The 13,908-nt window shown below is 39.7% G+C and overlaps 1 protein-coding gene across 8 annotated transcripts in view; it reads left to right on the forward strand.

Moving 5' to 3' along the window:
• The window catches only part of LOC131685851 (uncharacterized), a 304,876-nt gene that overhangs the window by 125,805 nt on the left and 165,163 nt on the right, over positions 1–13,908 (forward strand). For 7 of the 8 annotated variants that reach the window (XM_058969847.1, XM_058969855.1, XM_058969849.1 and 4 more), the window contains exon 3: positions 6,217–6,687. In XM_058969847.1, coding sequence (XP_058825830.1) covers positions 6,636–6,687 — 52 coding nt within the window. In that variant the 5' untranslated portion in view covers positions 6,217–6,635. The remainder of the gene's footprint in view (positions 1–6,216; positions 6,688–13,908) is intronic. The other variant, XM_058969854.1, reaches the window with a different exon arrangement.

A 13,908-nucleotide genomic window follows, 5' to 3' on the forward strand; every position in this document is an offset into this window, starting at 1 on the left:
TATTCGAAGAATATAGCGAGTGTTATAGGGATCGAGGCACAAGAGGAATCCATAAACAAGCCCGAGCTGATACCTTAAGCAAGTAGCAACATCAGTGGGATAACGCTATAAACGGTAGATGGACACATCGACTAAGTCCATGCCTGTGGGCGTGGATGAACAGAGCGCATGGTGAAGTAAACTTCCACATGGCACATTCTTGTCTGGGCGGCTGTTTCAAGAAATATCTGATCAGGTTCGGCCACGCGAGGTCGCCGTACTGCATCGCTTGCGGTGATGCAGAAGAAACGCCTGAGAACGTGGTCTTCGAATGCTCGCGATTCGAGCACGAGCAAAACGAAATGAGAACCATTGTCGGTGAGGACGTTAGCATGAACAATATTTCCCAAAGAATGTGAGAAAAAAAATTGTTCACATCATGTCAGCATTGCAACAAAGATGGCGAAAGGAACAACGACCAGCAACGTAGCAGTACTCGGCTTCGGGTCGTCAAGGCACCGATGAACCGAAAGTTAGACTTCAACTGGAATCGCCGGACCGACCTTGGCACTCGAAAAGTCAGTCTGGTGAAGAGAGATAAAGGAGACCAGCAGACGCGACCGGAGTAGACTAGATCCACCGCGGGGGACTAGACTGAGCGCACGTATCGTCGACGATAGATCGTCGGGGCACATGAGAACCGAAAGTCATCTTCCGGAATCGCAGGATTGACCTCCGTATTCAACCAACCAGAATCGAGATGACGGTTTCAAGGGAACTTTCGACGTCGGCAAATTTCTCCGTCGGAGTAGGATAGGCCCACCGCCGGGGATTGGCTCGAGTAGATCGAGAAGTAGCACTGGGAAAAGGTCGTCGGGACGCTAGCGAACTGGAAGTCAACGCTCCACCCAGAATCGCAGGACCGACCTCGGCATATACCCGAGTAGTATCGGTTTCGGAAGATCTTCCACTGCCGGGGAACTCTTCATAGGAGCAGGAAAGATCCATCGTCGGGGACTACTCCAAGTAGCCCGTAGCGAATCGCCAGCTTAAATCTTCGGGGCACCGGTGAACCGGACGCAATCCTCTACCTGGAATCGCCACACAAATCTCGGCATTGTGCCGGACTACCTGGAAGCAAGAATAACGCGTCCGTCAACGGTTTCGGGAGATGTGCTTTCTTCGGGGAACTCTGCCGAGGTAGGCTATCTCCACCGGCGGGGACTATGCTGTGTAGCACCGACGAACCACCATCATAGGGTTGTCGGGATACTAGTTAACAGGCAACCACCCTCCAACCGGAATCGCTCGTTCGACCACGGTATCCAACTAGTCACCACAGAGTAGAGCGCATAAAGAATATCATGCCGTGCAGGACTGATATGGCGGCTATGAGACTAGCGAACTAGCACGACTATCTAGACCTGGAATCCAGTGAAGAGGGTGAGAACACCCTCCCCCTGAAGTAGTAATTTCAAATGGAATCCGGGGGATCAAATGTCGGACTCCTTGGTGGAGGTTAGGGGAGTAAGGTTCAGAGTTATCGTTTCTGTTCAGAGTCCCTCACTCTGGCACACAATGGACGAAATTGGTAGTATGGTTTAACTATTGAATGTGTGCTGGGTCGGCGTAAGAGTTTTACCTCAAAGTAAAAAAACACACACAACTGGACCACATTGTCGATCATTGAAGCAAGTCAGTGCTGTTATGACAGCTGGCTAGATTTGGCCATAACGTAATTAGGCCATCATGGGACTGCTGATTTCTTGCCACAGCAACATTTCCCTTGCAAAACTATTTGTTTCGAAAACAAATTTTTAATCTATTAGAAGCCGTGGATTTATTTGAAATTGGTTTTCGCATAAATTTCATCGTTGATCAGGACACATCCATCAAATTTCGTAAGCATATGGCCGTACCACTAACGGGCCCGGGTTCTGACCAGTTTCTTTTGTTTGGAGCTACTGTTAGGTTGTTTATTCGCATTTGTAGCCTCCTCGAAGACGGATTCTCCGCATAGCTCGGTGCTCAGTTTTTTCACCATAATGGCATAGATTTTTAACGAATAAACCAAAAATCAATTGTCCTAAGTGACTTCCTTGAGTAAAATCTATCGGCATTTCAACTCTAATCATTTAAAGGCATTAGGATATTGGATTGGAAACTTTTAAATGGAATTTATTCTCCAAGGTCCACAGAAAAATAAAAATATATTTTGAAAATAATTGGGCTTTGAAAAAGTTGCGAAAACCACTTATATACGACCATTTTGCTCAAAAATGCCTATTTTTCATAAATCTCATTTGCGGAACCTCTAGATGATTTTTCAGAAACTTGATTTATTCTACAAAAGTGCTTAAAATATGCTTATCTTTCATTATAGGGTTGAGCACCATGACTTTTCGAACATCGATTTTTTTGGGACAGCCTTGTGTTCCCCCTTCTTTTCCCAACCGGCTGGAGCCGCCTATGACGATATCGTTCTGTATGCAGTGGCGACTCGAACAACTATTAGGGGGAACGTGGTTGTCAATTTGGCCGGTACGCCATAAATCATTATTGAGCATGAGAGACCCGCCAGAAGACGTCTCGTGCTGCATCTTGCTCCGCCGTTATTCGGCATGATGCCATTGTGTTAGTTGTTCTCGCAGCCTTCTCACACACATGGTCGTCACGGCTGTTGTAATTTAACCAATCGTCGACCATCACACCCAGGTGCTTCAGCGGACGCATCGTTGGGATTGAGTGTCCGTCGACGCTGATCACGATACGCTAGATTTTTTACGGTAGCTGACTAGCACCACCTCGGTCTTGTGGTGAGCCAGCTGCAACTTGACTTCAGCCATCCAGGTTTCCACGTTGCTTATTATATCTGCTGTCAACATCACCACTGTCTCGAGGGTCTCGCCGGTTATCGTCAGGACAACTTCATCTACAAAGTCGACGATCTCATCTCCCTTGGGCAGTTCCAGTGTTAACACTTCATTATACATTATACTCCAGAGCAATGGATCGAGTATGGTAGCCTGAGGTGCTCTCGCCGTAACCCTAATCGACCCATGATCATCTCGTAGACCAGTACTCGGTTGTGAAATAAACTTTTCAGAACTTTGCATGCATTCTTCAAGTCGATCGTTACCACAGCGCGGTAGCGATTACCCCTCGAGATACCCCTCCGGAATCTAATATAAGAGTATGCAGTATGCTGGATTTAGTCAGCAACACCAGCTTCTGGATCCTGTATCTATACGGGAGGACTATCCTGAACATATCCGGAAATGCCAGGATAGCGGTCTTCAGTGCCAGGATGGGAGCTCATCGTTGGAACCTCGATTGTCACCACCGTCTGCATCGATGTACGGTACTCTATTCGATGCTTTCTAAACGCGTCTTCTGGCTTTTAGGCAGGCATCCCGGAGGATGCTGAGCATTTCATTCCACCAATACGTTGGACACCGGAGTGTTGAAGTCTCCTCATATAACAAGCGGCGCTCGTCAGGGAAACCACCCATCACATGGATTGCAGCCATCTCTACACTACCACCCAGTTACCGCTATCGGTAGTTAGCCTTGTTGTGCGCAGGGCATTTGAAGCCGCCTGTCATGTGGTCGTTTCCGTCCTCCGGTTAGAAGATCTTCGTACAATCTCTAGGAACGGGCCCCTTTCTTCCGCATTTTCAATATAATGCAGACCTTTCCGGGCTCTTAGAATTCGAGGCCCAAAGCCCTGAAGCGTCGCTTCATCTGCTTGCTCTTCTAATGAAAGATGTAACATCGCCATATGCTCCTGTTGAATTTTATTTGTTTCCGAGTTTCGGTTCCAGAATTACGAGTGGAAGAGTGCGGTCACGCATCAAATTCCCACATCAACTAGTATCACCTTGCATTCTAAATGACACAAACGTTCTTAAAATATTTTTCTGCTTGCTGGGATTCACGATTTTAGCTCTCTGACGCCAAATTAAAGACTCTTTGCTCACTCTGGTTACCTACGATGGAACCGGAAGCTTCGAGGAAGTGACAAAACCCTAGTATTTAATCCACACATTTCATTCTCTGGGATAGCTAACTCGACTTTCTCCAACTTTGTCTCAAATGTAAAGTATCGCTTCCTTATTAAAAGCTGTCGAATGTTATTGGAATCGAAGTTCTGGTTCCGGAGTTAGGAGGAGATAGCGATTGCACGTGAAATTTCCCGAGCCATTTTGCCTTTCCCATGTATAGAATGGTTAAGCAATAACTCGGAATTACGAGTTATTGCTTAACCATTCTATGTTTTAACCGCGGCTCTAAGAGTCGAGTCCTTTATATTATTCGAATTAGTTCATCGACATCCGAAAATATCGATATGTGTGTGTAACTGTACGTTTGTGTTAATGTGTCAAATAATCTTACTCATTTTTAAAAGATGGCTGAGTCGATTTCAACAGCTCCGAATATCGTATTCTCCTCCAGTTGCTGTTCTACCTGAATCAACTTTTTTCACGATCCAGAATTTGTAGATATCGAATGGACTGATTCCTGTAGACTGTTGTCTGCTAAAAAGAGTGATTTTTTATATGGCAGAAACGGTATAGCAACTTAGCACTTAATGGAAAAGAATGATGATTGAGAAAGACATATATTTTATATATAAGTACCCATAGTCTTGAAACGAAAATAGTCCAGTAGTTGGTATATAGGGACAAATTAAATTTTAAGGAACACCTTAAAGTGATTTTTGGATTTCTTGTGGAATGGAAAGTATGAAAAATAGAGCTTGCATGTCTTCAGTAATTTTGTCTAAAGTTTGTTGGTCACCATTAAAGGCAGTCAAGCTCAATCTCGAACCATTAAAAAGATCACTTTTAGTTCTTGCAGAACCATTTTGGATGCTATTTAAACGAAAAAAGGACATTGCGAAGTACAACAACATTCCTGAATATTTCCCGATCAGAATAAATAACAAGATTATAACAGAACACAATTTTTGTAACACACTGTGTTATAAATTAGGTTATTAGGTCTCTTTAGCAGTTAAAATAACAGAAATTTGTAATAAGTAACAATGCGAGACATCATTTTGAAATATCTTTGATATTCCGTAATTCTGATCAGAAATACGAATTATTACCAAGTTATTTAGTTTTAGTGAAAAGTTCCCATTACTGTACGCAGTTTGGTATGTTTGGTTTGAATATTAACACCTTGCCAAGTCAAACAAGAAGAGATAATCAATCTCACGCCACATCTGAAAAAGCAAGCACCCGTTTCGATGATTTTTCTAGTTCATGGTTCCAGAAATGGCGACAGCCTTACTTTTTGACCGCAGTTAGAGATTGCTTGCCAAACGAAGGACTTTTTCTGGAACTTCGACCTCTTTTTTTGTTTTGCACCCTTCTTTGTTTTCCGAACATTAGATAGCAAAACTTTTGCTATTTTTGACGCGTAGACAACTTCGATTTCCGCTTGAAAATTGCTAGCACTTCCGAATGAGCTTTATGATCAGCTGCTTTTGCTTTTCTTTTACTTGTGGATTTTCTATCGATAGTCAGACGGTCTCCTAATCGTTTTAGGCCATCACTTATCGTGAATTTAGGATAATTAAACATTTCAGCCATCTCACGAGTGTATTGTGCTGGATTTTGAATTCGAGCGTGGAAGGATTTCGGTGACTTCATGATGTAAACACATGGATCTAACTTAGCAATAACTGCCCGCTGTGATCTTATGAACTCTTTACTCTTAACGCTAATTCAGCGATAACTTTTGCTCACAATTACAAATAAAATTTACTTGCAATAACAAAGCTGTTAAATGATAACTAGAGCTATTACCTCTTATTTGAGCACTAAAATATATTAGTATTATACGTATAACAGAATTTAATGTAATTAGTCTGATTGGATTGCGTTAGAGCAGTTTCAGTTATCGTTGTAAAATGAAATTTTGATATACCTTCGTTGTCTTGAAATATGATTGAAAACTGATATTTTTTTTTCGTTGAGCTATTGTAATTATTCTAGTAATAGAACCCTATATACGCCGGAAAAAAGTTGGACATTGTGGAGTCAACGAGTTTAAGTGCAATCTCCTCTTATGACTCCCAGGCATAATCACTGCTGCATGACACAATCCTAAACATTTCTGAAATAATAACTATAAGCGAAACCATCATAGTTCACCGTGGTTCAATCTGATGCCAACATGCTTCGCACTCTCTAATCGTTTGTTTATTATCTTTTTGTTCATTCACAGACGCAGAATTATATTCAAATTAGCCGCGATCAACGTCTTTACCATCCACCGTCAACCGGTCTATCATATCGCGTGAGTTGGGTGATATTTTGCGCCCTCTAATCGTTCCTCCTCAGTTACCAGGCTGAAATTCCCCAGTGAAATCACATCTGATTTGTTCCCATCAACATCAGCCAAAGAGTGTGAACGGGTTTGATAAGAAGAAGAAGAAAAGGAAGAAGAAGTAGAAGAAGGTTGGGGTGAAGGTGAAAATTGGTGTCCCACAGATATAGTAAAAGTGAATCGCTGAATATTCAAATTCAATGTTTGCATTTTGCGACCATCGTGCCACCTGAACGAAGAAAGTAAATCATCGGACGACCAGTGGCAGCAGCTTGCCGCTTCGGAGGAAAGTTAAAACAACCAAAGGAATTCCAACCATGAATCAGCTCCGAGTGTTCAACTTTTTGCTGTTTGCATTCTGCTTTTTATGTAAGTTAAATAATCTCAATTATTGAAAATATTTTTCTCCTCGCTGTTGCTTTGTAACTTTTTCTCTGTTTCTTCTTGTTACATGTATGGTGGTTTTATTTTATCATTACCTGTTTTCTTCAAATGCTATAATCGTACTTTAATCGTTTCACTAACACTCGCACTTTCATTGCTATTACTCTCCCATGAAGCATTTTTGCCATTGCCATCAGATCGTTAGTCGGTGGCACTCCCTTCGTACGTGATTGTACCTAACCATATTCGCCTATTTACACACATAAAGAGAAAAAAAAACGCTTTTCCATGGTTCATAGGTTTTTCCACCTCAAATATAGTGTTGGTACACTGACATGGACTAGCGGGTGTCAGTGGAATTGCGTTTTTATATATACACAGTATAAAACGCACCGACCGGAATTCTCAAGTCCAGCCCTACTGGTGCAGGTATGAATGCACTCACTGGCGGATAAATTTCTATAAATGATTTCTATGAATAGCTGTGTGCACTCTAAACTCTAAACAACTAAACTCACCCCACGCATGTACTGTACAATGTATATGGTCTTTTATGTTTTTTTTGCTCTCCGACCTGTGCACTTTCAATGCATTATAATATGCATTCGCAAATGATGCGTGTCGTGTACAATGAACTGCTTGGTTACCGACCTATGTCTTGTTTCGAGACATTTTTTCGAAATATGTTTTGGTTGATGAGTTTGAGTTGCATATGAGTTATGATTGAGTTTCCTATCGCAATATACGTTTAATTTTTTAGAATGGACTTAGGGAGGGATCAAGCTAAGGGATAGTTGGATTTTTAGTATTCAAATTTTTAATTTAAATTCGGCACATTTCATTTTTATCAGACATCTCAAATTTAGGTTTATATATTTTGTTTCAAATATATATTAGAGTTTCACTACGATCGAAAGGATTGCATTGCATATGGATTGCTTCCAATCATCGTTACAGAGCCATTTTTAGAACATTTCATAAATAACGTTGCACAGTAATAGTCAAATTAGGGCAATTTTGCTGTGACATTAGGAACCATTCATAAATTAAGAAAATTTTTAAATTGCGCGTGAAGTTTCATTCATCCCTCTTCAACTTTTTGGACCATCACAACTCTCTTATCGTTTCAGAGAAATGCAACTTTTCCCTCGTTTAGTTCCGTCCCATAGAAACATCAACCAATTTCGTTAAAATGTTGGAACTAGGGTTTTTAATCTATAAAAGAACGAACACCGACTTAGTACCTAGCCTCGATCCGAATAGGGCACGTAGGGATCTGAGCTGAATCTAATCAGCGATGTTTGATTATATTCGCATCCATAGCCAGATGAGAAGGGATATCTTTCGTTGCGTATGTCCATATACACGGGAATCTTGGCTCAAACGTTGCTGAATTCGATGTTGTGTTGCATGAAATTCTTCACAATGACGCTTCCAGCCTCGGTTAAACTTCTGTGAAAGTTGGCAGTACCGCATGTAGCGGATTATAATCAGTAATTATCGCCGTTATCTCCTTTACGAACTGTTCCACCAAGCGCACATTTGGTCTAACATGAATTTGTTTAAAGTCAGTCGCAATCGTAATTCTTGTAGTCGAGACACGTTTCACTTCTGTGGTTTTCTGATTTCACTACACAGCCGGAGGAACGATATTGTACAGTTTGTGAAGTGGATAAGCAACAAAGCAGTAGAAATTGATTAATTGATTTATTGATAGCTATAACAAAGTATGTTTTTGCTCCGGCTCTGGGCGAGGTTAGAAGGTAGACTTAACATATAAAACCTTATCTATAAAAGTATATTGTTCGTTCTCAGCAGTTGGACCCATTTCCTTCCATCCAACTTTCGGCGCACAGAACTCAAGTGAAACGTAATACGAAACAGCGGCACAAAGACGGATAGTGATACGGTACTGATGCCATTGAAGTGAAACAAAAGTGTTGAAGACGATCGACCGGTGGTGGCTAAACTGAATTGATTTTATTTGGCACTTTGCTGGTAATAATACAGTGGCGAGGGTATGTACACAGATTGCGCTCTGCCGCAACATATATTTTTTAACATTTCTTGTCGCTCAAATGTACTTTAGTTTTTTTACGAAAAGATTTTTCACATATTGAATGATGTATATTCAAAATTTTATGATGATTGAATAAGAACACGATTTTTGACAGCAGTTTAAACGTAGCAATATCCGGACGTTCAACGATTTTCATTTTCGTAACCATAATTTCTATATTCACTTACAATGCATGATGTCTCTTGACTTTAGCACAACTAGTTTTGTTTTATAGGGAAAGGAAAGAACTGGTCTGCGATTATAATATATTCGCTTAGATCGCTTGAAAATATGACATTTTCGTTTAATTATGTTTGAGGTGGTCTGATCAAAAATACTTTTTTTCGCTGATGTATTCTGTATAATCAGAATAAAACAGTTCGGAACGGTCAAATGGTACATTCTATGGGAAATTACCTCCACTTTTCGAATATTATGGTAAGCAAACAATTTTAAGCATATTTTAATTTTTTGTTTCTGATATGGAGGCGTATGGTTTTTGCACAAGATAATTAAAAAAATCTAAAGTAAACCAACACGTTAAACAATCGGTTTAAAGCAGTGTTACTTATTTCTTATGATATTGTTGATATTGGTGAGCAGTAACGGAAAGTCTATCATAAAAATAAGATCATAATCATAAGAAAGGTTTAATGACACTGTATAGAAAAATGCATCTTAAATTTAAAAAATCAACGATGAGCTCAGCACCTCAAAATTAAATTAACTAGTGATTTTCAGCTAAATTAGGCAACATTTTGAGTTTTGTCCAACTGAAGAACCGCCACTACGCGTTGCACAGCGGGCAGGAATCTACCTTCGACGAACAGTGTTCTAAATATGCATTTTATCGCTTTAGACTCTTCAGTATATTATCTCGGATTAGGTTAGGTTAGCGCATAGAAAATTCTCAAGCGGAGGGTTTTGATTGGTATAAAAAGGTATAAAAACCCTCAAACTTTGTAGATTTTTTTCCGAAGCCTGGAAGATCGAGTTTTGTGCACCAATCGACTCAGCTCAAAAAATTTGGAGAATATCTGTTATCGAGAGGGTATGGAATTGGCTCGTTGTAGTGTTTGATTGGTTTGTAGTAGTTAAATCTACCGACTAAACATAAACTTCTTGTATCTCGCCATCCTCATCCATCCCTAATGATTTACATCTCTTTACCACCACCTTCGTTGGGTTTCTTATCCTTCTTGGTGCTACTCGTTCCTATTTATCTGCTAGTTGGTGCTGAGAGTTTCTCGGTTGCGGTATTTCTCCCGATACTTATCCCCATTTTCTCGAGCCATTTAACTGTCAGCCACTCTGAAGGAGAGACCATCAGCGATGAAATTTCTGCAACTATATCCTGATTCTCTCCGACTTCGTGTTTTTTCATCTTGGTTCCCGTTGCTAGTCCGTGACCAACCTTTGCTGTGCAACTGGTCTACTCACATCTATTTGTAATACTGAAACTTATTTCGCTGTATTTTCGGAAGGGACCTATAATCCATAACCTTCGTAGATGGCACACACATGAAAAATATTGCCACTTTTTGAGAAAAAAGTCCTTTGTGCTCTGAGTTTATATTATGGAGGTTTGGAGTCTTTAACAAAGTATTCGAGACGCCTTTAATTTTGGTCTAGATAAGTTTTAACTGAGCTAGATAAGTTCTATCTTTTGACGGAAACTTCCTGGTAGAAAATTTTCTTCTGCAAATTCATTTGTTTTGATATTCTGGACATATGCTCGTAAAAGACTGAGCTCAAAATGTATGTAGATGGCGCTGTATGACAAATAAGTGCGAACATGAATTTATACTATTTGTTCCTGTCCAATGATTTATCATTGGCAAACAAATTTTACTATCAAATCAAAGATTAAGCCTCATTTTTGACTAGCGAAATGTATTGCAAACTAGAGATTTTTTTGTGAAAAATGCAATATTATAATTTATTTCAAACATCAACAGAGAAAAAGTCTCGGGTTTTTTTTTCTAATTTATTTGACAAGGCTCCATGTGCTAGCACAAATGAGCCGTGAATCATTCGTGTTTTTGCGAGATGTAAAAGTAAAAAAATAACTAAGTCACTGACTATTCTTCGTGTCTTGTTGACGCAGCTTGCTGCTGCGTGTTGAAATCCTTTTTCTTGGCGGTGCTGCATTAGTTGCATTATCCTCTACAACTTTGGGGTCAGATCGTCTGCCTTCTCTCGTATTGTCGTTCAAGTCCATGTTGTTATCAGTACTGCTTTCATGCTGTTCATTATCGGAAGTTGTATTTTGTTCTTGCGGATCGCTGTTGTAAATACGTCTTCATCGACATATGTTGCTTTATTCGTGGCGTTGATTGTAAGTTTGGAGGCATTTGATGCAATCGTTATTTCTTCGGTTTTGTTTAAAGCAGTTGGTTTACTGGTACTGGGCACGATCATTATTGATTTATTGTTTGTTACTGCCCGATCCGCAGTCGTTAGTTTAGCAACCTGTTGTGGTTTAGCATACGACGACAGTGTATCAGTTTTGCCTGTAACAGACGGAATTTCCTTAGCAGCCTCTGCGCAAGGTTTTCCGAGGTGTAGCGGCTGATCACAGGTCACTAATGACTGTATATGACACCTTGGAATAATTTGCATTGGATGGTCAAGTAGGAGGGGATAGGTTTTTTCGGACGTATTCTCACCACACGCACACCGTTGCAAAGGCGTGGGAAGAGTTTCCTCCAAGTATCTTCATTAACGGTATCTACTTCTCCGTATTTTGACATGTGTTGTTTGATAACGCTAGCATTAGTATGCGGTACAAGGTCATGTAGCTTAACTTCAATAGTATCATAGCTGCTAGTATAATAGTATCTGATTGAATTCCGATGGAGCAGTGCTGCCAGGGACAGTTTACGTTGACGACAGAAAATGAATTTTTCATATATCTTCGTTAACGTGTAATATTTTTGAAAACTGATGCAACTTATCAATTTAGACTGTTATTGGCGGGTGTACCCTATTAGGCATAAATACGTTAGGCATACGGACGTTTGGAATACGTACGATAGGCATAATGGACGTTAGACATAAATACGTTTGGCATAATGGACGTTAGGCATTCTATACGTTAGGCATAATGGACGTTAGGCATAATGGACGATTGGCATTATGGACGTTAGGCATAAAATATCATATTTAAGTATCCTTTAAGGAAATAACTTTTTGGTGGTGACAGCCTCGGGTGATAAGAGCGCAAATGTTTGAATTTTTTCAATTACTCTGGAAGCTGATAAAACTCGATTATCATTTTATTCTATTGTATATACCTCAAGAAATCTTCACTCAAATAAAAGATGCAGAACGAATGAGCAGGGAATGAACGAATGAACAAATTGCGCATCTCTAAAATAGGCTAAATACACTTGTTTAAAATCGGTCTATTTTGTATTAAGGTATGAATAAAGCACATCAACCCATTGATGTCCATGTTGTTTGTAAACAACAACGTTTTTAAACTGCTAAAACCTTTGATTTACGCAGAATTTACTCACAAAAACAAGGAAGACCAGTAACTCGGACTATTAGAACTTAGAACTGAAGTTATTGCTATTAGTCTGCTATAACTCTGCTGTAGCAGTACCAGCAGAGGTATTGACAGTTGGCGTTGATGAATGAAATTTTGATATATCTTCATTATTTTCCATTATTATTGAAAATTGCTAAAGCGTATCTTCGACTATCTTTTCCTAGCATATAGAGTATTGAAAATTTTCTAGGAGAATTGTGTTGAGCACCGGAATGTAAATATTGAGCAGTTTCCAGCACTGCGAAAGAAGCATCTTTCAAAGCATGTTTTTCGTGTTTCTTGAACCATGAACCATAGAAAAAAGTTGGGCATGTAAGGATTAACTTAGATTAGTTCTTCATGCATGAAAGGTGTAATTGTCCAAAAAAATATATAACCTAGAAGAACAGCTCATGAAAGAAAGAATGACGCATTTTATTATTCATTCAACGAATATACGAATATTGCTGGTTCTATATTGATTATCTCCCATATTCTTGAGCACAGTGACTGTATTCTCGAGGCCATCACAAATAGAACTACGGAAACTCTTTGATGTGAGAGAGAGAGAGAGTTTATTCCTGTACTGTGATGAGTTACCGAAACGAAAAAGGTATCGTCACAAATGTGGAATCCGTAGCCTAATGTGGATCCTGTAAATAACACTGCCAGTTTCCATTAAATCCAAAACTTAATGTCTGTTCATGATTTTTTCCCCATTTTTTGAGTCAATTTGTTAAATGTTGTAACGGCATTTAATTAGCAAGGAACTGGACGGTGATGCATATTTTTTTAAGAGCCATAGTACTCAAGGGAGAGCAAGGAGTTGAAGGAAGAAAGTTTAGTAAAGCGTGGAAAGGGTCATATGAGCAAGCTTAGAGTTTCCTGGCGACTTAACCCTTTGTCTGCTATTGCAGGAGTCAGGACCTTTTGGCATTAGAAATGCGAATCACCCGAGTCTGCGGCATGTCCGGAGGTGCGTAAAGTAACTTTGCATTTCATGCTATCGGAACCGATCTTCAACTCCTTGCTCTCCCTTGAGTACTAAGGCTTTTAACATTGAAAAATATACTTCACCTCCCAGTCCCTTGCCAATTTAATGCCGTTACAAAAGTCTGTTCATTATTTTACTTTTTTTAATATTTGGATGCAACTGTATTGGTAATACATCTAAAAGGCTAAAAATTTGCTTGTATCAAAACTGAAGGGATATTTTCTTCATTTTGTCTGCAGAAAAATAGAAAAAAAAGCTCTAGACTTGCAAGGGGTAAATATCTCGCATGGTATTTTTCATTTTGGAGTCTCTCGCTAGAGTTATGCGAAGGTATGGTATAGCAAAGCGCCATTTTATCCTAGCCTGAAAAAAACAAGCGAAATCTCTAACGAAAGCCTTGCGATTATTTTTATATTTTTGTGAATTATGCCTATCGTCCATTATGCCTAACCTATATTATGCCAATCGTCCATTATGCCTAACGTATATTATGCCAATCGTCCATTATGCCTAACGTACTTATGCCTAACGTATGTATGCCAAACGTCGTGCACCCGTTATTGGCTACGTTTTCCAGGCAATTGGACTATTGTAAATATTCTAGGAGAATTGTAAGCT

Source organism: Topomyia yanbarensis, chromosome 2 (genome assembly GCF_030247195.1).
Source record: "Topomyia yanbarensis strain Yona2022 chromosome 2, ASM3024719v1, whole genome shotgun sequence".
Classification (NCBI taxonomy): domain Eukaryota; kingdom Metazoa; phylum Arthropoda; class Insecta; order Diptera; family Culicidae; genus Topomyia; species Topomyia yanbarensis.